This window comes from Biomphalaria glabrata, chromosome 4 (assembly GCF_947242115.1).
Source record: "Biomphalaria glabrata chromosome 4, xgBioGlab47.1, whole genome shotgun sequence".
Taxonomy (NCBI): Eukaryota; Metazoa; Mollusca; class Gastropoda; family Planorbidae; genus Biomphalaria; species Biomphalaria glabrata.
In genome coordinates this window covers 26,720,749-26,745,855 of record NC_074714.1, presented here as the reverse complement: position 1 = coordinate 26,745,855, position 25,107 = coordinate 26,720,749, and the positions used below count along the sequence as shown (strand labels likewise).

At 36.2% G+C, this 25,107-nt stretch overlaps 2 protein-coding genes across 20 annotated transcripts in view; one reads left to right on the top strand and one right to left on the bottom strand.

Annotated features, from left to right (window-relative positions):
• Nucleotides 1–5,078, top strand: part of LOC106054064 (cortactin-binding protein 2-like) — a 61,648-nt gene extending 56,570 nt beyond the window's left edge. For all 16 annotated transcript variants that reach the window (XM_056026690.1, XM_056026701.1, XM_056026698.1 and 13 more), the window contains 3 exons: nucleotides 1,356–1,525; nucleotides 2,462–2,645; nucleotides 3,144–5,078. In XM_056026690.1, coding sequence (XP_055882665.1) covers nucleotides 1,356–1,525; nucleotides 2,462–2,645; nucleotides 3,144–3,789 — 1,000 coding nt within the window. In that variant the 3' untranslated portion in view covers nucleotides 3,790–5,078. The remainder of the gene's footprint in view (nucleotides 1–1,355; nucleotides 1,526–2,461; nucleotides 2,646–3,143) is intronic.
• The window catches only part of LOC106054066 (cyclin-H-like), a 55,606-nt gene that overhangs the window by 11,402 nt on the left and 19,097 nt on the right, over nucleotides 1–25,107 (bottom strand). For 2 of the 4 annotated variants that reach the window (XM_013209776.2, XM_056026708.1), the window contains exons 7-11: nucleotides 16,301–16,356; nucleotides 15,717–15,787; nucleotides 14,159–14,270; nucleotides 8,786–8,864; nucleotides 5,015–5,508 (exon numbers count right to left, since the gene is read on the bottom strand). In XM_013209776.2, the coding sequence (XP_013065230.1) occupies nucleotides 5,470–5,508; nucleotides 8,786–8,864; nucleotides 14,159–14,270; nucleotides 15,717–15,787; nucleotides 16,301–16,356 (357 nt within the window). In that variant the 3' untranslated portion in view covers nucleotides 5,015–5,469. Of the gene's footprint in view, nucleotides 1–689; nucleotides 848–1,967; nucleotides 2,642–5,014; nucleotides 5,509–8,785; nucleotides 8,865–14,158; nucleotides 14,271–15,716; nucleotides 15,788–16,300; nucleotides 16,357–25,107 lie in introns of those variants that run through there. The other 2 variants (XR_008777507.1, XM_013209779.2) reach the window with 2 other exon arrangements.

Here is a 25,107-nt window from a genome sequence, read left to right as displayed (position 1 = left end):
TTCCATTAAAGTTTCAAAAATGCGTAAACGAAATAGATCTAGATCCATTTTATTACTTAGAAACCAAATTTAACAATGAAATGGTGGGGTAAGACACATTTGACCTGTGTAACTTTAAGAGTAGATCTAGATGTATCCTTGACTATCTGATGTGTTATTTGTTCGCTAAACAACTCAAGCCTATTACACACAAGGAAAAACACATGGCAGTCTTTTCATCTTTTATAACAACTAGTCGACATATCGACTACACACTAGCTAGACTAGCCCTAGAGCTATCTGACCAATCCAATACACACTGGTCTGCTGTTCAAATTTTAGTGTTCTACTCAAGTTCAATTGTAGATCAAGAAATCTAGATCTCTGTATGGCAGATTATAGGCCAACGCTTCGGTACCTTCTATCAAAGGTTTAACTATTAAAAAATGTATCTCTGTATTCTCCTGTTATTAACAAATTATAGTTTAGCGCTAATGAGTAAATTGAAGCAACTAAACATTGACTTAAACGCTGCAGATTCCCACTATAAACTAACTAAAAACTAAGCACGGTGTGCGATGTAAACACAACAACCACATGACTCGGGAGGGGGGGGGGGGATCCGGAAAAACCTCATTTCCACATTGACCCAACTAAAAATAGATACATATCTTCAGCTGTTGGTTGTTTTTTTATTCAACATAATATACCTGTAAAATCGTAGTCACTAGAACTGATGGATGGACTCTCCAAAGTTTATATCTGATGGACAGTATAATCAACACCCTAAGTGCAGCTGAGAAGAAAAGCACACTACCGTTCCTTGCACAAACTGTGAAAGCACCTACAGCTCAAATGCCAAAGTTGGCTAGAAGTAACAATAGTAAAATATCTGATGGACAACTTGCCTACCTTTGTACCATAAATATATACACATATTTATAATTTATAAGGATGTAGTTCAAAATTCTAATTTATAGATATATCTTTAGAAACGTCACATTTTATATTAATAAAAACACAGTCAATGCATTAACATCAATGTTAGTTCTTTTTTAAAATATATTTTTGATTACAAACAAGTCATTACATTTCTAAGTCACTTGTAACTCGTCTGCTTACTCAAGCATTCGAAAGTATTACTGAATGTATGATGTATCATTTTTCAGAGGCCAGGGGGACTAATTGAACCAATTCAGTTTACTTGCCTGTGCCCTTTCTTTTATGCATGTCCAGATTTAGTAACATTGAAATCAAAGTAAAAGAATATTAATACAGATTTGTATTAAAATTTGTATTTCATGCAAAGCATAAAATAGTGTAAATATGAAAAAAATATACCTAATCAGTAGCTAAACTATAATACTCTTCTGAAGATGGATGAAGAGCTTTTGGAATAAGAAAATTGCTCCAAGTGTACGAGAAACAGTCAAAAGAGGAACTGGTTCAGAAACACCACCAGATGGTCACAATAAAGTAGCCAATACAGCCTTATATGTTCTAATGCAACGTTCCATTATGATTGGTTGTCCACTTGCTGGTCAAGGTACTCATTTCATCTTATCAATTTTATTTGTAAAAACATTATACTAACATCTGCCTTTCTCATGTTCACAACACAATTGTATACCCTGCTGTACTCTCTGAAGATAATGTACTCTCTAAAGTAAATCTTTAGAGCACATATACATATTATCATCATGTATCAACATATTTTAGACTGCTCAGTGTACTTGTTACATAATAAAACATTTTAAGGCTGCAGCACATTAACAAAATGTTTTTTTCTGCACATTCAACTCAATATGTTTCATGTCTTTTCTTTTGAGGGCTGAATAATTTAGGGGAGGTAATTAAAAATAAATAATTTAATGACATTGCTTGAGTTTTTACAAAGCTTATATCAACTCTGGCTCAGATTAAGCTGAAATTCAGCTAAACTATTTCTTTTACCTTTTACAAAACCGTCTATTTTCATAAGCACTTACCTGGCACAGTGGTTAGTGTTAGCTTGAAGAGGCTTCAGCCCTTGAGCTTGAATTCAGGTCATTCAACTTTTTAAAACATAAATGCATTTAAAAAGTTATCACGGTAACTTTCAACCAGATACCCCTTTCTTTCTCCCCGGAACTCTTTCCCAACTGGTCCAGACAAGTGATAGGATCATAGTACATTGAGAAAGCTAAAAACATGAAATTGTGCTAACAAAAACAATTGGTAAAAATATTTGTAATCACACAGATTTATTATTCTTAATCTAGATCTATTACAAATTTAATTAAATGACTTGATCCAAACTAATTGATACAACTACGCTTATTATAAGTTTTGTTTTTAAAAAAGTATTTTAATATTTTTCTTATTTCTAGTTTTAACTTAGGAAAAGTATAAATAGAGGAGACATGTTTGTTTTGTCAGTCCATAACCGCTGCACTTGTTCTCCCATTTCATCTAAATAAAAGTATTGATTTTCAATAAACAGAGAAAGAAAACTACCTGGCTGGATTTTATGGCTCCAATGAGCTGGACATTCCATTAAAAACAAATGACAGGGCATTGTCTCTTAGCTCACAGAAACGTTTGAAAGCATGCTCAGGAAGTGTGTCAACCAGAAGATGGAGGAGTGAGATAGATGAAACACAGACCAAGATTAGGGGGAGACCTAGGTAGAGAACAAAACCATTTTATTAAGCTCATTAAAAAAAATAATTTTAAATGGTAAGCAGGAATTGTAATTTGAAGCTGATAGTAATCACATCAAATGTCTTTGGTAGTAAAATTTTCTTTGTTTTCAAATTGAAATGTATTTTTGTATTTTGTTTCTTATTTCACTACTCAGTAGACTGAACTAGACATATTTGAAAGGGCAATACCTTGCTGATTACAATATTTATTAAGCTCTTTATGTTTTGTAAATGAAATTGTATAGGTGAACAGTGATTAAAATTATCTGATTTGGCCTATAGATAAGTAATTTTCATTGAGTTGAAAAATAGACAATTTAAATGTGCCATATTTTCTGTTTACTAAAATTATGTATTTAAGGGCAGATTTTTTTATGCTGTGCTTAATATACTTAATTAAAAACCTTTTTTTTTTAAAGATTCAAAAAAACATTTTGTTAGAATATTTAAGACATAATGCATTACTACTGTAATTTTCAGTAAAGAAGAAAAAGAGACTGTCAACACTAATCAAACATCTAACATCAAGAGAAGAAGTTTATCTGAATCCAGTGTTAACAAAGCACTACAGATAGAAGAGCAACAAGGTTTAGTCTCCCCTTCATCCTTGCATGCTAAAGTGGCCAAGCTGGAAGTCAAATCACCTAAATTAGTCAACATCAAAGCAGTTTTCTTCAGCCCATCCTCTCGTACACCACAGAAATCTGATTCAACTCTTTCTGCCACCAGTGTTCACAAAAGTGGACGAGTAAGTCCCCTTTTATCTCTAGTCGCTGGCAGGCACACCAGCCCACAAAAGTCTCGTTCAACAGAAAATATATCAAGTAGTGGAACCTACAATTATGCCAAGGTTAAATCACCTGGACCATTTTCTTTTTCTTTAAGTACACCAAAATCTAACCTGAATATTTTTAAGCTTTTGGATAAGGCTTACAATGAAGAAAGTTTAAGTAAAAAATTATCTGAAGAAATGCCAGATTTTAGTGTCTTTGACCAGGTGACTACCCCAACAGAGGAATCTTCAAAAGCTTTTTATTTTGGTCAACAGGATGAAAAGAATTCTGATTTCAGTACAGAGAAGAGTCCAACATTGAAAAGAAAGGTAGATAGTTTTACAGCTAGCTAGCTAGGAAAACTATGAAAGTTGATACATAGCGTGCACACTATTTCATAACATGGAAGTTAGAGAGCACATCTAAAATGGATATCTGGATAAATATACAATGAGATGTAGATGTGTACTCTATATCATCAAATATTAATGTCATCTTCTTAAATACATTATTACATTTATATTTGGCACTATTATTTTGGTCATATTTAGTTTTTATGATTAAATGTTTGACATTAATAACAAAAAATTAAGAAATCTTATAAACATACTGACCTCATTAATCTACTACTAATTAGTGCTTAATCAATTCAATCATTGTTTTTGAACAATTAAACAATTTAGCAAAACATGCTTCTATTTCATAATGTAAAAACTGAACCTTTAGGTCATGGTATAGGTTTCTGCAGCACAGAACTGTTCAGACTTAAGGAATGCTCTGATAGCTCTTTTAGATGTTGCAAGCAATAGACCACTTTTTTTTTTTCAATGTGCAATCAAAGATTTATATATAAAATTGAATGAACAAATATTTATTCATATCTTTTCATATATATTGCATTCCTATGGACATGACATAAACTGATGGGGACAAACTGTAAGAACAGAAACTGATCAATTTGAAGGCTATATGCTATAATTGCCTATAAAACCAAACAGCACAAGAAAGTTTCTTGATTTTGGTTGAACATTTTTGTCCAAGAAGACTGTCAGAAATCATTTTTAAGTTAACAGTATAATTTTTTACCCAGTTCATTTTAGCTTCACAGGAGCTAACTTTTCTAAATTGGTATCAATTTTATTGCTGACAAAATCATCCAATCTTGTTTACAAAGACCTATGCATCTCACACATTTTAATATCATTCATAGTAACATATGGAATTATAGCATTTCCATATATACTTATTCAAGTCATTGTGTATTTTAGAACACTTTTATTTAGAATACCGGTAGTTGCATGTTACCTTGTAACAAAAATTTTTTTTAGACAAATTTTTAATATAGAAAAATGAGCTCATGAACAGAACACAATTGTATATTAATATATTAAGGCAGAATTAGTAAACCTCATTTTGTATTGAAAATATCTTTTTTTTTTTTAATTTACACCTTCTCTGTGATAGCTATAGAATGCATGTATTGTATCTTTATATATATATATATGTTTTGAAAAGTGCCTTAAATGTATCTCAAAATAGATCTAGAATAATGTCATCTACAAAGAATGATTCTTCCTGTTTTCCTTCTATATTGCCAAATTTGTTTGAACTGTTAATAAAGTTATTTCACTTGACTAAGTCAGATACATCTTATATTATGTTTTATAAAAAGTGCAAATTTAATAGAAGTTTATTTAATAATTCTAAATCTAATTTGGAACTTCAAGTTTTCATAATTCCCCAGAAGAAAATGAACTATAGATGTGACAGAAACACTTGTTAAAGCAAATAATCTAAAAAAAATATAGGGAACTAAACAATGATCAAAATGTCAGTGAATCTCTTTATTTTTTTCCACATACTTGTAATCTTATAAATAAAAAAAAAAAAAAAAAAAAAAAAAAAAAGGACTTCTGTATTTTGATTAGAAAAGAAAAAAACAAATATTAATCAATTTGAAATATTGTAACTGCTGTAATAGTTTCTAAAGAAATAATCTGTTGTTCTTGTTGACTTCACTTGACTTGTAAATTTCACCTGTCCTGTTCCAGTGAAAAAAACATTGGTTCATCCTATTAAAAAACAAAAGCTAACCATCATAAGAACATGTAATATTCAAGTGAACTTTAGTGCTGTTTAAAAATATTAGTAGTACAAGACCAAATAAAGTGGAACTATTTTGTTTCTAGATCCCTGGCTTTAAACTAACATTAAACTTTCACAATTTCTTTAGTAAAACAGTGTATAAGTGCACATGTTGAGATGAAGGGTCTTGAAAAAACTCAGGACAAAATAAATAGATTAACTACTTAGATAAACATGTCCTTATGCCAGATCAAAATTGCTTTAGGACACTTAGGTAATGTGAAACTCAATTTTCAGAATTTTTATGACATACAAATAGATGACTCTTACTAGACTTCTGCAAGGAATTTGACTAAGCTCATCACCATAGCTATGGTAGCAAAACAAAAAACAAACAAAACAAGATTACAAAGAGAGTTTGTGTTGTCACACAAACTCAGAGGCAGCCGTCGGAGTCGGATCCGCCTATTCGCAAGGAATATTCAAAACATGATATGTTTCAAAGATTCATTTGGCATTGTAAAAAATTGTTTTTTTTCTGTAAAATGTTTTACATATTTTGGATGCTCCTTCAAAGTTAAAGTTAATTTACTTCCTTATCCAAATCTCCCGCTGGACGACAGGGGATGGCATGACAACTACCGGATATGTACAATATGTCAGCCGAGCAATTTTAGATAATCTTTCAGTATTGATTTGTAATTGAAAAAAAAAAAAAAAAAAGGAAAAGAACAAGGCATCGAGCTTGTACTTTGATGTCCCAGCACAGTTACCAACAGAGCTATTGGCATTTTCCTTTAAATGGAACTAGAATGAGGATGTAGATCTACCTAAATTAAACTTCTGATTTAGCACTCTTAAGATCTAGATCTAAAATATAAATTTGAAATAATGTAGATGTAATTTAGATAAGATTTATGTAAAAAAGAAGCCTAGATAATCTATTAATAGACTTAATGCAATATTAAATTTAAAAATAGTACATTAATTAGTTTTAGTATTTTATAACATTGCACTATTGATCTAGACATTTGAAAATAAAAATTTACACTTTAAGTCTAGAAATTGAAATTATAGATCTTGATCTAGTCTAAATCATGGCTGCCTGGTCATGCAGTTTGCGCGCTGGACTGTCGCTTAGATTTATCGATGGTGCCCTAGGTTAAAACCCTGCCCGCTCTCATCCCCCGTCGTCCTGCAGGAGGTTTGCACTAGGAAGTTAACATCTTCAACTCTGAAGGAACTTCTTCTTATATAATACAGACGTTACTTCAAAAAAGTCATGCATATTAACCAATGACTTAAATGCTGCCATGTCCATGGTTTTAACTCGCGTAAATCCAAAACATGTAAAACAACAAACATTCTAAACTAGACCTAGAAATTCTAGATCTAGAATCTATAATGATATTGAATTAGAATATAAATCTAAATCTACTTTTAAAAAATCTAGCTCTAGTGTAAAAAATCCAGATTAGATCTAAATCTAGCTATTATGTCTTTTTTAAATACGAGTCAGATTACGAGGTTTAATAAACATTACTATACAGAGTTGTTTTAGTATTTCATTTGAAGAATTTATTCCATATGACGTCAAAGGAAAAAAATTGACTCTGTCACATGGCCTAGTTAGACTAGTCATCAATACGAGCAGGTTGTTGAGGGTTCATAGACAGTGGTGTACTGAGTGAGTTCTTTTAGCATTTCTTTTAAAGAATTAACTCTGTACGACATCAAAGAAAAAAAAATCCACTACGTCACACTGCCTAGTGAGACTAAAAATGTCTTTATCAATACGAACAGGCTCTCGAGGGTTCATAGACATTGGTGCACCGAGTTATTTTGCATTTCATTTAAAGAATTAACTACATAATACGTCAAAGGAAAAAAAAAACATTACGTCACAATTGGCTAGTTAGACTTAATATTTATGTATTTATATATATGTATATATATATGGATTAAAGACGCATTTTTTTGTGCGTTTTGTCTGTCCGTCATGTTAATATTAAAAAAAAAAGACTAATAGCTATTGAAAATCTGATTAAAATTTAATTTCCCTTCCGAAACATCACAATAATTTTAAGTATCTATAATATATTGTTCCGGATGTTTGTATATATAGTGAGAGAAAAAGAAAATTGTAGATAAATAATAATAATAATTTCTGCATGGCACCTCTTAACACCCAGGTGCTTTCACATGTAATTTATGCAGTTGAGTATGCATCTCCAAAATAGTACTAGGATCAGCCATAGTTATTTAAGGTGGCCAATTAAAAACATTTTCTTTACTGTTTGTTCAAGTTTACATTTGGACTGGAATATTTCAACCACAGAAAACACACATTCATATCTCTTTGCATTACATTCAGGAGAAGTATCAATAACAAGATAAAACAATTAAGCTTTCTTAATTTATTAATGTGGTACCATAATCAATTACAACTGTCTGTGATTGCTGTTGGCTTAAAAGCACAATTAAAAACAGCATCGATATCACACCATTGAGATATCACACCATTGAAATATCGGTATGCAAGAGTTTATTTCCTTGAATGACCAGTGAGGCACAAACATGGTCATCACAAGCTTTACAAAGATTAAAAAAAAAAATTACTGCTGCAGGGGTGAACAGGTGTAGAGATGTATAAGTTGATTTGGATGCTGTCTAGTTCTCTAGAATGATACAGAAGATGACCCCCACTTAAACAATAATCATGTCTATCCTCTTATTGGACATATCTAAATGAACTCTATGGTTATGCTAGCAGTTGCCTACATAAAAATGTGACTTTTAATTCCTTTTCTTATCATCCATTCAGTGAATAGAAATAAATGTGTACAAATAAAGAGTATTGTCAATAATGAATTCAATCTTTAGTACACTCTTTTTTCCCTTATAGTTCTGAGCATGTACATTTTTGTTTTTATCAGTAGAACGTTAACATTTTCAAAATTAAACTACTTTTAAATTAACCAATATTAGCGTAAAGAAATTCTAACATGCTATAGAGAATAAACCAAGAGGGAATGTAAAATAGTTTAAATGCTTTAAACAGCACTAAGTTAAAATACTTAACATTCTATCTAACTAGAAATATCTACTCTCAACTAAGTGGTTTTCAACACTTTTTTTTTTGAGTCATGATCCTATTTTATACTTAAGTGACTCATGAGTCCCTCAATCAACCTACAAGGAATCAAAGAAGATCTTACTTTTACAAAAGTACCAGTACCTCAAAAACAAAACAAAAAAACTTACATCGGCTACTAATTTTGCTCTTTTTCTGTGTCTCACATCTTCTTCCTCATCTAACTTTTCTAGCATGCGTTGTTTATACCTAAACAAGTCATACAAATATCTATAAGTATAAATAAATAGGCTAATCCTTCATTCTTTATTCAAGTTAGTCTACTTACAAAAAAAGATGTAATAAATATATCTTTACTGAATATAAGGTCCTCCTTCGTGGTCGAAGATAAGCACATTTCTCATTTCCTTTGGACTTGAAGATGGCTGTAAAGTCCAATCCTCACTATAAAAAGCAGCCACATATGTGGCATGGGTGGGTTAGGTCAGTTGCAGATAGGCCTGCTTCTTGTCTCAGCTTTTTGTTGGTTCTGCGCTTGTTGGACAGCTTTAATATTTCTGTGTCTGGTATGTGGTCGGACCAATGCACCTTATGGATACTCCTTAGACAGCATTGGTGGAAGGAGTTTAGCTTTTTGGTGTGGCGGGAATATAGGGTCCAGGACTCTGATGCATCTAGGAGTGATGGGAGAACAACAGCACTGTAGATGTTCAGTTTTGTGGATATGCTGAGTCCACTCCATTGCCACACTTGTTTTTGAAGTCTGCCAAAAGCAGCTCTGGCACGAGCAACACGGAAGTCAACCTCATCATCTAGGTTGGCATTTGCTGACATGGTGCTTCCCAGATCGACAAACTTTTTGACGTTTTGCTAATTTCTGGCCATCTATGAGAATGTCTGGTTCTGTGACAGCTTTATTTGGAGGAGGTTGGTGCAGCACTTCTGTCTTTTTTACATTAATAGTGAGGCCAAAATTTTTGCATGAATTAGCGAAGAGGGACAGGCTCTTTTGCAGGTCTTCATAGCAGATGCAGTTTTAGTTTACCTTGGTCCTTGCCTTGAGTCTGAGAATTGAATAAACTTGCATCAGTGTGATATTGTATGCCAACTCCAATACTTTCTGTGCGAAAGGCATCTTTCAGCATGGCGGTGAACATTATGCTGAAAAGCGTTGGAGCCAGCAGACAGCCCTGCTTCACACCATTTGAGACAGGAAGAGGCTTGGAGTAGTCTCCGTTGTCTTGGACTCTTGCTTGCATGTTATCATGGAATTGGCGCACCATTGATATGAATTGATCCTGTCAGCCGAATTTGGACATGATTTGCCAAAGGCTTTTATGACTGACATTAACACTTTAGTCAATTCTATGAATGCAGCATAGAGATTTAAATTTTGCTCTCTACATTTCTCTTGGAGTTGGTGGACTGCAAAGATCATGTCAACTGTGCCTCTACCCTGCCTGAAGCCGCATTGACTCTCCAGAAGTAGACCAGTTTCTAGGTGGTGTTGTAGTCTGTTTAATAGCACCCTACCTAGAATCTTGCCAGCAATGCATAGGAGGGATATGCCACGATGGTTATCGCATAACTGCCAATTTCCCTTTCTCTTGTAGAGGTGAACAATGGAGGCATCTTTGAACTCTTTTGTTCTCACATTTTTTGGTAGATTTCTGTTAGTTTAGCTGTCAGCACTAAGCTGCCTATTGAGTATATTTCAGCAGGGATGGAGTCTAGTCCCTGTGCCTTACCAGCTGAGAGGTTGGATATAGCAGTCATTACTACATTGAGCTGGGGAGGGTCATCGAGCGAATGGTTTATTGGGACTTGTTCCAGGCGTGCGATGGCTTCGGCGCTAATGCTTGATGGATAGTTAAGGATGGTACTGAAGTTTTCAACCTAGCGAACAAGAATATCCTCCTTGTATGTGAGAAGTTTGTTTCCATCAGCACTGAATATGGGGGTTGAGCCATTTTGCTGAGGGCCATAATTGAATTGAATAACATTTTGCATTTTTACTGTCAGCATAGGACTGGATTTCTGCTGCTTTTTTGTTATAACATAACTCCTTCATGAGTCTCAGGTTCCGATGGACCTCTCCTCTGGCATTAGTGTAGCGTTCTCTGATTTGGGGGTAAGCTGGATTACACAGAAAGGCCTTAAAGCAATGTTGCTTTTGTGTTAAAAGCTGTTCAATTTGCACATTGTTTTCATCAAACCAATCTTGATGCTTGCGTTTTCGCTGACCAAGGACGCAGCTAGCCAGAGAGTCCACAGAATCCCTTAGTTTATTCCAGCTGTTTTCCACATCCTTGTTCATATGCAGGGTTTTAATTTCACTGTCTAGTTTGTTGATGAGCTCTTGCTTGATATCTGGGTTTGTGAGCTTTGCATGCTTGCATTCTTGGGACCGTCTAGGTGGTTTAATGCATATTTTTAGCTTAAATAAGATTAGGCGATGATCAGCAGACATGCCTACCCCCAAGACCCAGAATGTGGAACACTCAGGTTGAAAATGTGGAATTTTGGGCCCCAATGTGGAACATAAACGCGTTTATGTTTGTCAGCCATATTGTTTGCAATATAAATAAAACTTCAATTATATTACTTTAATAACAATACTAGTTTGCTTCCTATAAATTAGATGTAAATAGTATAATATAATTAAAAGTAAGAAAACCTTTAATTCATAATTATGTCCTTTGTTTGAAATCAATAGTTCTAACTCCTATGTGATTATTCTAGATCTACTTGATTATCTATCCTTTTCTAGGGCTCTACTCTAGTCACTCTAGAAGTTGTCTCTAGTGCTAGATCTAAAATCTGTCTACTAGTAGTACTAGTCTAGGACTAGACCTACATGTAATAAGTCCTTTAAGTCTAAGAACACAGATTATAATAATTATATTAATTATAGATCTAATCTAAATATTTATGTCTAGATCTATGGACTTATTGAGAACTAAATTTATTACATATGATAATGATACATAGAAATCTAGAGATCTATCCCCTTCTAATTCTATCCCTCTAGATACTAAGTAAGATAGATCTAGATTTATTATCATCTAGACTCTAGTTAAAATAGTTAAATCTAGTTTCTAGTATTACTAGTAATCTAGTGCTAGATCTAGACTCTCCAGATACTAATTTAGACTATGTAGTATGTAATAAGTAGATATAGACTATAGCCTTATTTAGATCTAGGCCTTAGCCTTACTGTGTCTAAGTTATCCTTTTCTTAGACTTAGATTACTTAGAAACCTAAACTTAACTTGACTTAAGTTAAGGCTAAGAAGTTAAGAACTTAGAAACCAGTTGAGTTAACAGTCATGTTAGTCACGTTAGTGTTAGAATAGCGCCTTTGTCGGGAAAAGAAAGGGATTTGAATGGAAAATTAGGCTTATTAGAACTTACTAGATTCTAAGAATAGATCTAGTATCTAGACCTAGAGTACTAGATCTAGATCTAGATCTAGCTCAACCTTATCTTCGTACATTTCACACCGGGTCCGGGAGGAGATGAAATGTAAACAATAAACACAGACCTAGATATATTTTATTTTGCATTCAGTATTTTCATTTCGCATTATTAATAAATAATGAAAATCGGCGATTTTTTTTTTGTGTGTCGGAATTCAGACTTGGCGGAACAAAAAATCGTGAATGCGGAACGGCGGAACATGTGAGCTTTTTTGCTGCTTTTGCGGGACGGTTCCGCATAATGCGGGACAGTAGGCATGTCTGGATCAGTCTAACAGTCAGCTCCGCATAATGCTTTGGTGACTTTGATGTCTAGTCTGTCAAACTGTCTGACAATGATGAAGTCTATTTGATGCCAGTGCTTGGACCTGGTATGCATTTATGATGTCTTTTTTTGTGAGGTAGCTGGAAAAGAGTATTTGTTATTGTCAGCTTGTGGGCTGTGCACAATTCTAGTAACAATGCACCATTGCTATTGCAGTGACCAATTCCGTGTCTGCCCAGAACATTACTCCAGGTTTTCCAGTCAGAGCCTACCCTGGCATTGAAGTCGCCCAGTATTATGAGTTTGTCTGTTTTGGGTGTTTTGATTATTGCAGAGTTCAGATCTGAGTAAAAGTTTTCCTTGATGTTGTCTTGGTAGGACATAGTTGGGACATAGACACTTATTAGAGTTGCATGTCGCCTTGAATTCAGGGGTAGGCGCAATGTCATTAGATGGTCATTTATGCCTTTTGGTAATCCTGCTAACTTGTTGACTAATTTGGATTTCACCGCGAAGCCAACACCAGCTTCACGTCTTTCCTCGCTATTTTTGCTGATCCAAAAGAACGTGTAGCCTGCGCCAATTTCTGTTAACTGTCCCATTTCACTCAGGACAGCAACATCTACATTGTATCTGGCTAGTTCTCTTGCCATGAGGGCAGTACAACGTTCAGGATGGTTTGATTCGGCACTGTCAAGTAGAGTGCGGACATTTCAGGTGCCGAGTGTGAGTTCATGTGTTTTGATTTGTTTTTCTTGAGGTTTGTGTTTGATTTGTTTCTTCCGCATTAGTGGGATCCTCGCCAGTTGCAGGAGACTGGCCAGGGTCATGGGGGACAGGCAATGTTTAGGGCACCTTTTCTAGCCCCTTCCTCATGCTTAAGAGGTAAGCAGTGCATTCTTAAAAAGGGCTGCTTAGACACTCAGACGGCTGCCGAGTTCCAGTGCTATCCCAGTCACTGGCAAGCGACCACATGGTCTGGGCCGCCTACGTGTAGGTTTGTAGCTATAGCTGCCAGCGTATCCACACCTGCCACTTTGCCACTTGCCTATCGCAGCAGGGCTTTTTGATTGATGAACATGGGAGATGAGAACGTGGCTTGCGCAATGAAAATTTATTAAAGTGAGGGAGATTTGGGCTGCATCAGCCTCACTCTCTCGCTCCTTGCCAGCTGAATCCATTGGCAGAACAGAATCAAGATAATTGGAGCTAGTTTGGGGTGCAGTGGATGATCTGTGTGCTCTACATGTCCCACAGTGCTCCAAAATGTTCCATGGCATTTGCTAGATGACGCCTAATGGCCCTGGTAGTCAAATTCTACTTGAGCGCCATGCAGCCGCAACTAGACTTCACATGTTGATGGTGGACAGAGACCATAGTTTCACCAGATACTAGCTCTGGCTAACCCTCACCTGGTTTGGTCCGTCAGTTGAGACGGTTTGCCAGGGTGTGGCCGTTGCCCCATGCAGACAACTGCTTGGAGCCACAGGTGAGAGCTGGGCTCTGAATGGAGACCAAGGTCAATGAGCTGCTCAGAGAGCCCAACTGCCCAGTTGACAAAGGTACTACTCCTACAGAACCCCATACACAAATATATTACTGAATACATCTAATACAAGCTTGCCCTGGATGTGGCAAAATATGTAGGTCACAGCTGGGGCTGCGTATCCATGGGAAATACTGCATTCCTCATTAATCTTTGGACTCAAAGACAAGCCTTATTATTATAAATATTAGTGAAAACACAGAAGGTATACTATATTAATTTCTGTGTTGTCAATTTTTTTTAGGCAACTTACACATCACTATCTGGATTGTTTTCTTGATTTCGACACTGATCTAATTTCTTTTGAATAGCTTGGGCTTGTTCTCTTGGTACAGATTCTGTGTTCTTAACTATAAACTTGACTCCTAAAAGGAACAATAGAAAGGTTAAAATTTTTTTTTTGCTCGTTAGTGTTATGAATGGGCCTTTCATTTGAATAAATATAGGATTGTCCACACATAAGATATTGTAAATTTAAGAGAAGTAATTCAACAAAGGGAGCTTGATGAAAGAAACAATGTTGCCTCCTTCAAATGCTAAGCAACTATGGATCTGGGCATCAAAGTTATGATCAGAACAAAAAAATTTGCCCTCTTAGCAGTTCCCCCCTCGCCCTCTTCATGCAGCTAATGTGTCCAAAGGAATGGCCAGTGCCAATTTGTTCATTCCCCATTTCTTTTTGCTAGCCTTGGAATCAGGCACCTACTTATTAGTACCTCAGTAACAGTTGTCCATCATAAAATCAGATGCCACAAGCAGGATTTCTTCTAAAGCAAGATTTCTTCTACCTAGGAATGATTTCCTCAGCCCTCTACACTACGACAGTCTCTACTGTCTACTACAATCTACAGTTACCCTGCTGAACAAAAAACATATTTATCCTTTTCAGAGTTTAGCAGAGCCTCTAATTCTCTTTTTTTCACTAGGGAGGAAGCTGCTATCACTTTTTCAGGACAATGAAGTCTCTAACTGGTCTAAAACAGGGTAGAGAAGGTGCAGATGGTAAAAACAGAACTTAAAATAAAGCTCTAGAAGACAACAACCAAGTCAGATGTGACAACTGGGTCTGCATGGTGACATGAAATACTTCAGCTTATCCTTTAAATTCAAACTCAAAGACAATTCCTTATACATATCTTTATAATGAGAGTAATGACTATAGTATATGTATTTCTAAATTAGCTATGGTATATATATTGCTACACTAGCTATGGTCAGGGTCGCCCTAGCATTTGCGGGGCCCTATGCGAAACAGATCGCGCGGGGCCTAGTCTGGGTAGGGATAAGCATAATGTCAAAATTATTTTTTTTTAATTAGAAAATAGGCCTACTTTCGTCTTTGCAATAAATTTTTATCAAATGAAAGCTCGCAATGCCACTTTTTATTTATTGGCGCCCCAAAATGTCAATTTCGTCTATTCTTCAGGAGATTTGAATAAATTCAAAAAAAAGTTCAGGACTTTATCGTATATTTTGCCTTTTCTTGAGATTTCCTGGAGGCCCTGGAAAATCAGGAGGTCACGAAAACCCTGTTATTTTATATACGTTATAATGGTTTAATTTAATAATGTACACTTAGAATTAGCGCGGGGCCTATGAAAGCGGGGGGCCCACTGCGACCGCATAGGCTGCAGTGGCCTAAGGCTGGCCCTGGCTATGGTATATGTAACATTATAAGACATATTTATTAACTGATGGCAAAAAAAAGGACTTTAACTTCTGCTGAGACATGAAGGGAATTTTATATAAACTTCAACTGAAACTTTAACACTAATACAAATAGACTAACTAAAAAGACAAGTAATACTTACGCCGAAGTTGATATAATGTGTCTTCAGCTTCTTTTTCTGTTGCAGTTTTAAAAAGTATTTCCTTAATATATCTGAAACAATAGATTTCCTTTTTTTTTGTTACCATGAAGCTTAAAACTAGAAGATTAGAACTTTTGAGAAAGAATGAAGAAAGAAGCAAGAAATCAAACCAGCTCACTCTCTTTCCAAGCCCCATCAACAGGGTCTAGCTGTAGTGCAGGAACCAAGTCAATAAGCAGCCTGACCCAAACAATCTTCTACATGAATTTCCCAATGGTAGTTCCCTAAGCTTTAAATTTATTTGCTTGACTGTATAGACCTTACAAACCCAAACCAGTCTTTACACCTCTGCTATGATAGTGGTAACTAAGCTGACAATGTCAGACATACACAATGTTCTTTTGACAAACCAAAAACCTTTGGCATTATTTTGTCTTCTAGTTCTACACAAGACACACTTGCATGTTTCAGTATTTTGTTTATACTACTTACTAATAAACAACTAATTTTAGGGTGTTCATATTTTCTGGATTTAAAATGAAATACTGGTATTATGACAATTTAAAACAAAACAATATTATTACCTATCTAATGAAAGTCCTTCTTTTGTAGCACCAAAACTTAAAGCAGCTAATGCTATCTAAAAGGGAAAAATATATATACACAGTTAAGAGTATAAAAAAACATTTCAAATAAATTAAACATCATATACTGTTGTAAATGTTGAATTTAATAAAATTCAATGGAAGACTAATTCAATGTTATAAGATGTCAATTTGATTATTGTAACCATGCAATTATTGGATATTATGATTTATAAAACCAATTAAACATAAAATATAAAGTACTTAAAATTTTTTTTTTTCAAAAGTAAGAATATAGCTCATCTAGAGCATTAAAATCTCCTTAATGTAAAGGCTTCAGAAAAAAAAAAGCTAATAGTTTGTTAAGTCCATTTCTAAACCTTCATCTACAATCTAAAATTCTTGGTCCTGATAACTCACATATTATAATCACTAGTTCTCACACTTGCAGTGGACATAAGAAAATTTAACCTATTCTTTCTTAACTGAAAATTAGGACAACTAAGCCATTATCAAGATCAAAACCGCATCAGATAAATTTTCCAAAAATATTTTATTCCAATTTCTTCAAACTATGTATTTTACAGACAGCATTTTTATGTCTAAAGTTATCATCAAACTCCATTTGAGTGAGAGCTGGAGAGGCTTGAATCCTCTCTTGCAAAAGTCCTGGACAGAAACCATGATGTTTTGTGTAGTGCTTAATGCCACCATACAGATTGAGTATTTTGTGATTTCCCAGACCTGTCGTAATGGAGATCAGCAAGTCTGGGGCAGTCAAAAAGTGGGGGCACAGTGAGTCAAAGTTCGGTCAGAAGTTTATGTATATTTCTTCATAGATCTAGATCTTTAATATAATTTGTCTTTAGGTGTAAACATTTGTCAAAATGATTGTGAGGGAGTATCCTTAGATCATTGTGATTTTGAAATGTGATTTTATATCTGTATGAAAGATTAAGTGTGTAGAACAATTACTAGATCTACATATGAAAGTAGTCCTCTATTCTAAAGAAAAATAAAAAGTCCTAAAAATTGTCACAGTGAAGAAAAGCCTATTAAAAGATTTTTTTGGGGGTGGGGTTGGCTTATAATAAGTTTTATAAAGAGTGGCTATTCTAAATAAGGTGCCTCTCTAGATCTATGACTGACAAAAATATTGTAAAGAGTGGACTAAGTTGCGAATAGAGATATTATTGTAAATACTGGCTGTTCCACTGAATATACAAGGTCAAAAAGTTTATTGTTTGGGGGGAGGGGGGCTTTGCATTAAAAATAGTGTGTGTTTGTTTGGGGGGAGGGGCATTAAAATTCAGGTAGATAAGAAGAAGACTACAACTGAAAGGCCTAAGAAGTGTTTGTGCATACTCCATAAAATGGGTTCATGAGCCGTTTGATTGAAGGATGAAAGAGACCGAAAAAGGGGGGACTAGAAGACTACAAAATTGTGGGGTATCATTGTAATGGGGCAATTTTTTTGATAAATTTAAGTGTTCAAGGAGATATATGCATATACCAACTATTTCAACAGTAGGGTATCAGATATAGCTATGCACTTTTAAAATTCAAAGAATATACAATGGCCAAACTGATGGGCATAAGAAGTGTTTGTGCATACTCTATAACAGGGGATTGCAGGCCTTAGGATTGTGGGATATGAATGACTATATCTTGGGCAATGGTTCAAGAACTCCAATATTGCATGTGATTTAAAAGGGATTATCCAATCGATGAGGACCCTTCTGACAGGGAGTTTGGCAAAGAACCAATCTTTCATTCCTAGCCTCTTAAAAATATACTTCTCTATGTTCATGACTCTCGTGGGCCTATGGCATCAATCTATTTATATTTAGGCAGAAGATCTACTTCTAAAATATATATCTAGGTTATAAATATAGTAGAAATAGAATCTAAGTGGTTCTCTCAACCCTTTTATATGGCTCTGAGACATGGGTATTATACAGAAAGCAACTAAGACTACTTAAATGCTATGAACACTTTCACCAAAGAAGCTTGCGCTCCATCATGGACATACGGTGGCAAGACAGCACTACAAGCAGCGATGTCCTTGCGAATGCCGATATGGACAGTATAGATGGACTTCTTTTACGCTCGGCAGGGCACCTATCCTGTATCGGGGACGAACATATGCCAAAAGCAGTCTTCTTTTTTTGGTAAGCTTAAATTTGGTAGACTTAACAGAGGTGCCCCATGGAAACGCTTTAAAGACCAGCTTAGGCGCCAACTTGCCTTAGCAGACATAGAAGAAAGAACATGGTTGCATGCAGCCTCAGAATGAGACAACTGGAGGTCACTCATAAAGGCCACGGGATGTACATTTGAGACCAAAAGGAAATCCGCTGCCAAGGACAGATGCAGACGGTGAAAAGAAAATCTTACCAGTGGACAATGGTTATGTTTGGCATGGTTGTGGGAAAATATGTAGGTCACAGCTGGGGCTGCGTAGCCATGGGAAATATTGCATTCCACATTAATCTTAGGACTTGATGACAAGCCTTATTATTATCATATTAGTATATTAAGTCTTTGCATTGATAAGTAGATCTATAAGTAGAAGTATATTCAATATTGTATAGATAGTAGATCTACTGAGTCTAATCTAGACTAGATATACAATTTTTCTAGATGATATAGACTCTATAAAATAATCTAGATAGTAGATGTAGGCCTATCCTAATGAATAAACTTGTGACAATCTAGTCTTAAGATTTAAAATGTAGATCTAGATATAGAGTCTATTTAATGACAATGTCATTGATTCCGAAGTTTAATGCAGTGTTTGCTATTTATTTGTGCCCATGTGGTTATATGACTACCCCTTTGGAATACGCAGAACCGTGAATGGCGTAAATGATATACGCAGAACCTATTGCGACTTGACAGCTTTTGTAAGTTTGTCTGTTGTGCTGTACGAGATGCCAAAAAATATGTAGATTCTAAAATTCTAGAATAATAATCTATTCCACTTAATTTATTAACGTAAATCTACTAATCTCATTTATGATATGTAGTTTTGATCTTCTATTTTACCAAAGCATTCAAACAGATTTTAATATATAGATTTAATTATACTAATAAAGAGATCTATACGGTGTTTGCGAATAGCATAACGTTACACAAAAAAATGATCCTAGGTTTTTCAAAAATCTGATACTTGGTGTGTAATAGTAAAACAGCACCTACCTAAATAAATTGTAAATAGAGAGCAAATACCTATATTTATTGTAGTATACATAGGTCTGTGGTTTTATATTATATAACTTTCGTAACTTCTTCTATAGAGAAATGACTTTTGTAATTTCTTTTACTAAAAATTTGGGCTATTTGCGTGTAACACATATATAATTTTTATGTGCAGCAACAAAACCCTTTGAGACTTGGTGTAGCTTTTTACAAAGCTTATATTAACACTGTCTGTCTGGTAAACAGTTTTTACATGGTATTTCTCCCACACCCGATATCTGATCAAGCACAATTATTGCATTTACCTGACAAAACAAGAATCAGTAAAAAAAAAAAAGATTAACCAATTAGCTTATTAACTATTGGTAATTAATTATTCTGTTTGGTATCTCAAACAAGGGAAATTGTTCATGTCTGATGTGGTAGTATAAGTTGAATTAGCCCCCTTTATACTTTGTAGGTTGCTGCTTTAAAGTTTGAAGCTAACAATAGAACTATAAAACCTATTTTCATATATTAGTGATTAGCTGGCACAGTGGTTAGTGTATTGGATTGAGGAGGCTTTAGACCATGAGTTTGAATACAGGTTTTTGACATTTGTTAAAAAAAAATGAATTTAAAAAGTGATCACCCAGATACACCCTTTTTTCTACATCTACCCCTTTCCAACTGGTCCAGACAAGTGATAGAATCATAGCGCTTGAGAAAGCTAAAAGCATCAAATTGTGATAAAAAAAAATAGGTAAAAATATTTGTATTCTAGTCTAGATCTATTAGAAATTTAAATACAAAACTGATTGATACAACTTCACTTAATATAATGCTGTAACTCTGGTGATGGGTAGTAGTGTGTGTGTAGTTAGCAGACACAAATAGCCCAGAAAAATGCAAGACAATCGGTCAACCATGATGAATTAAGACGGTTCACACGGATAGCCGGTGAAGTTTCAGGAAACATCTAAAGTGAACCGGTCACATTGGATTTGGTCATGTGATCAGAATGGTCAAGCAATGTTCCTTCATTTTCTAGAAGACCAGCAGGGACCCATTAAAGAGCGGAGGTGTCACAGTCAAGATGGTTGACTACAGTTCATTGCGGTTCAGCAGTGTGATTTTAAAAAGTTATTTTAAAAAAAAGGGGGGGAGGGAGTGTGTAATATTTAATGGTGAGGTGGAGGCCAGGAGTGTGTTTTATTGTTTAATGGTGAGGAGGCCAGGAGTGTGTTTTACTGTTTAATGGTGAGGAGACCAGGAGTGTGTTTTACTGTTTAATGGTGAGGAGGAGGCCAGGAGTGTGTTTTATTGTTTAATGGTGAAGAGGAGGCCAGGAGTGTGTTTTATTGTTTAATGGTGAGGAGGCCAGGAGTGTTTTATTGTTTAATGGTGAGGAGGCCAGGAGTGTTTTATTGTTTAATGGTGAGGAGGCCAGGAGTGTTTTATTGTTTAATGGTATGGAGGAGACCAGGAGTGTGTTTTATTGTTTAATGGTGAGGAGGAGACCAGGAGTGTGTTTTACTATTTAATGGTGAGGGGGAGACCAGGAGTGTGTTTTATTGTTTAATGGTAAGGAGGAGACCAGGAGTGTGTTTTACTGTTTAATGGTGAGGAGGAGACCAGGAGTGTGTTTTACTGTTTAATGGTGAGGAGGAGACCAGGAGTGTGTTTTACTGTTTAATGGTGAGGAGGAGACCAGGAGTGTGTTTTACTGTTTAATGGTGAGGGGGAGACCAGGAGTGTGTTTTATTGTTTAATGGTAAGGAGGAGACCAGGAGTGTGTTTTACTGTTTAATGGTGAGGAGGAGACCAGGAGTGTGTTTTACTGTTTAATGGTGAGGAGGCCAGGAGTGTGTTTTACTGTTTAATGGTGAGGATGAGGCCAGGAGTGTGTTTTATTGTTTAGTGGTGAGGAGGCCAGGAGTATGTTTTATTGTTTAATGGTGAGGAGGCCAGGAGTGTGTTTTATTGTTTAATGGTGAGGAGGCCAGGGGAGTGTGTAATATTTAATGGTGAGGTGGAGGCCAGGAGTGTGTTTTACTGTTTAATGGTGAGGATGAGGCCAGGAGTGTGTTTTATTGTTTAATGGTGAGGATGAGGCCAGGAGTGTGTTTTATTGTTTAATGGTGAGGATGAGGCCAGGAGTGTGTTTTATTGTTTAATGGTGAGGATGAGGCCAGGAGTGTGTTTTACTTTTTAATGGTGAGGAGGAGACCAGGAGTGTGTTTTATTGTTTAATGGTGAGGAGGCCAGGAGTGTGTTTTATTGTTTAATGGTGAGGAGGCCAGGAGTGTGTTTTATTGTTTAATGGTGAGGAGGAGACCAGGAGTGTGTTTTATTGTTTAATGGTGAGGAGGAGACCAGGAATGTGTTTTATTGTTTAATGGTGAGGATGAGGCCAGGAGTGTGTTTTACTGTTTAATGGTGAGGAGGAGACCAGGAGTGTGTTTTACTGTTTAATGGTGAGGGGGAGACCAGGAGTGTGTTTTATTGTTTAATGGTAAGGAGGAGACCAGGAGTGTGTTTTACTGTTTAATGGTGAGGAGGAGACCAGGAGTGTGTTTTACTGTTTAATGGTGAGGAGGCCAGGAGTGTGTTTTACTGTTTAATGGTGAGGATGAGGCCAGGAGTGTGTTTTATTGTTTAATGGTGAGGAGGAGACCAGGAGTGTGTTTTATTGTTTAATGGTGAGGAGGCCAGGAGTGTGTTTTATTGTTTAATGGTGAGGAGGAGACCAGGAGTGTGTTTTATTGTTTAATGGTGAGGAGGAGACCAGGAGTGTGTTTTATTGTTTAATGGTGAGGAGACCAGGAGTGTGTTTTATTGTTTAATGGTGAGGATGAGACCAGGAGTGTGTTTTATTGTTTAATGGTGAGGAGACCAGGAGTGTGTTTTATTGTTTAATGGTGAGGAGACCAGGAGTGTGTTTTATTGTTTAATGGTGAGGAGACCAGGAGTGTGTTTTATTGTTTAATGGTGAGGAGGAGACCAGGAGTGTGTTTTATTGTTTAATGGTGAGGATGAGGCCAGGAGTGTGTTTTATTGTTTAATGGTGAGGATGAGGCCAGGAGTGTGTTTTACTTTTTAATGGTGAGGAGGAGACCAGGAGTGTGTTTTATTGTTTAATGGTGAGGAGGCCAGGAGTGTGTTTTATTGTTTAATGGTGAGGAGGCCAGGAGTGTGTTTTATTGTTTAATGGTAAGGAGGAGACCAGGAGTGTGTTTTATTGTTTAATGGTGAGGAGACCAGGAGTGTGTTTTATTGTTTAATGGTGAGGAGGAGACCAGGAGTGTGTTTTATTGTTTAATGGTGAGGAGACCAGGAGTGTGTTTTATTGTTTAATGGTGAGGAGACCAGGAGTGTGTTTTATTGTTTAATGGTGAGGAGACCAGGAGTGTGTTTTATTGTTTAATGGTGAGGAGACCAGGAGTGTGTTTTATTGTTTAATGGTGAGGATGAGACCAGGAGTGTGTTTTATTGTTTAATGGTGAGGAGACCAGGAGTGTGTTTTATTGTTTAATGGTGAGGATGAGACCAGGAGTGTGTTTTATTGTTTAATGGTGAGGAGGAGACCAGGAGTGTGTTTTATTGTTTAATGGTGAGGAGACCAGGAGTGTGTTTTATTGTTTAATGGTGAGGAGACCAGGAGTGTGTTTTATTGTTTAATGGTGAGGAGGAGACCAGGAGTGTGTTTTATTGTTTAATGGTGAGGATGAGGCCAGGAGTGTGTTTTATTGTTTAATGGTGAGGATGAGGCCAGGAGTGTGTTTTACTTTTTAATGGTGAGGAGGAGACCAGGAGTGTGTTTTATTGTTTAATGGTGAGGAGGCCAGGAGTGTGTTTTATTGTTTAATGGTGAGGAGGCCAGGAGTGTGTTTTATTGTTTAATGGTAAGGAGGAGACCAGGAGTGTGTTTTATTGTTTAATGGTGAGGAGGAGACCAGGAGTGTGTTTTACTGTTTAATGGTGAGGGGGAGACCAGGAGTGTGTTTTATTGTTCAATGGTAAGGAGGAGACCAGGAGTGTGTTTTATTGTTTAATGGTGAGGAGGAGACCAGGAGTGGGTTTTATTGTTTAATGGTGAGGATGAGGCCAGGAGTGTGTTTTATTCTTTAATGGTGAGGATGAGGCCAGGAGTGTGTTTTACTTTTTAATGGTGAGGAGGAGACCAGGAGTGTGTTTTATTGTTTAATGGTGAGGAGGCCAGGAGTGTGTTTTATTGTTTAATGGTGAGGAGGCCAGGAGTGTGTTTTATTGTTTAATGGTAAGGAGGAGACCAGGAGTGTGTTTTATTGTTTAATGGTGAGGAGGAGATCAGGAGTGTGTTTTACTGTTTAATGGTGAGGGGGAGACCAGGAGTGTGTTTTATTGTTTAATGGTAAGGAGGAGACCAGGAGTGTGTTTTACTGTTTAATGGTGAGGAGGAGGCCAGGAGTGTGTTTTATTGTTTAATGGTGAGGAGGAGACCAGGAGTGTGTTTTACTGTTTAATGGTGAGGAGGAGACCAGGAGTGTGTTTTACTGTTTAATGGTGAGGGGGAGACCAGGAGTGTGTTTTATTGTTTAATGGTAAGGAGGAGACCAGGAGTGTGTTTTACTGTTTAATGGTGAGGAGGAGACCAGGAGTGTGTTTTACTGTTTAATGGTGAGGAGGCCAGGAGTGTGTTTTACTGTTTAATGGTGAGGATGAGGCCAGGAGTGTGTTTTATTGTTTAGTGGTGAGGAGGCCAGGAGTATGTTTTATTGTTTAATGGTGAGGAGGCCAGGAGTGTGTTTTATTGTTTAATGGTGAGGAGGCCAGGGGAGTGTGTAATATTTAATGGTGAGGTGGAGGCCAGGAGTGTGTTTTACTGTTTAATGGTGAGGATGAGGCCAGGAGTGTGTTTTATTGTTTAATGGTGAGGATGAGGCCAGGAGTGTGTTTTATTGTTTAATGGTGAGGATGAGGCCAGGAGTGTGTTTTACTTTTTAATGGTGAGGAGGAGACCAGGAGTGTGTTTTATTGTTTAATGGTGAGGAGGCCAGGAGTGTGTTTTATTGTTTAATGGTGAGGAGGCCAGGAGTGTGTTTTATTGTTTAATGGTGAGGAGGAGACCAGGAGTGTGTTTTATTGTTTAATGGTGAGGAGGAGACCAGGAATGTGTTTTATTGTTTAATGGTGAGGATGAGGCCAGGAGTGTGTTTTACTGTTTAATGGTGAGGAGGAGACCAGGAGTGTGTTTTACTGTTTAATGGTGAGGGGGAGACCAGGAGTGTGTTTTATTGTTTAATGGTAAGGAGGAGACCAGGAGTGTGTTTTACTGTTTAATGGTGAGGAGGAGACCAGGAGTGTGTTTTACTGTTTAATGGTGAGGAGGCCAGGAGTGTGTTTTACTGTTTAATGGTGAGGATGAGGCCAGGAGTGTGTTTTATTGTTTAATGGTGAGGAGGAGACCAGGAGTGTGTTTTATTGTTTAATGGTGAGGAGGCCAGGAGTGTGTTTTATTGTTTAATGGTGAGGAGGAGACCAGGAGTGTGTTTTATTGTTTAATGGTGAGGAGGAGACCAGGAGTGTGTTTTATTGTTTAATGGTGAGGATGAGACCAGGAGTGTGTTTTATTGTTTAATGGTGAA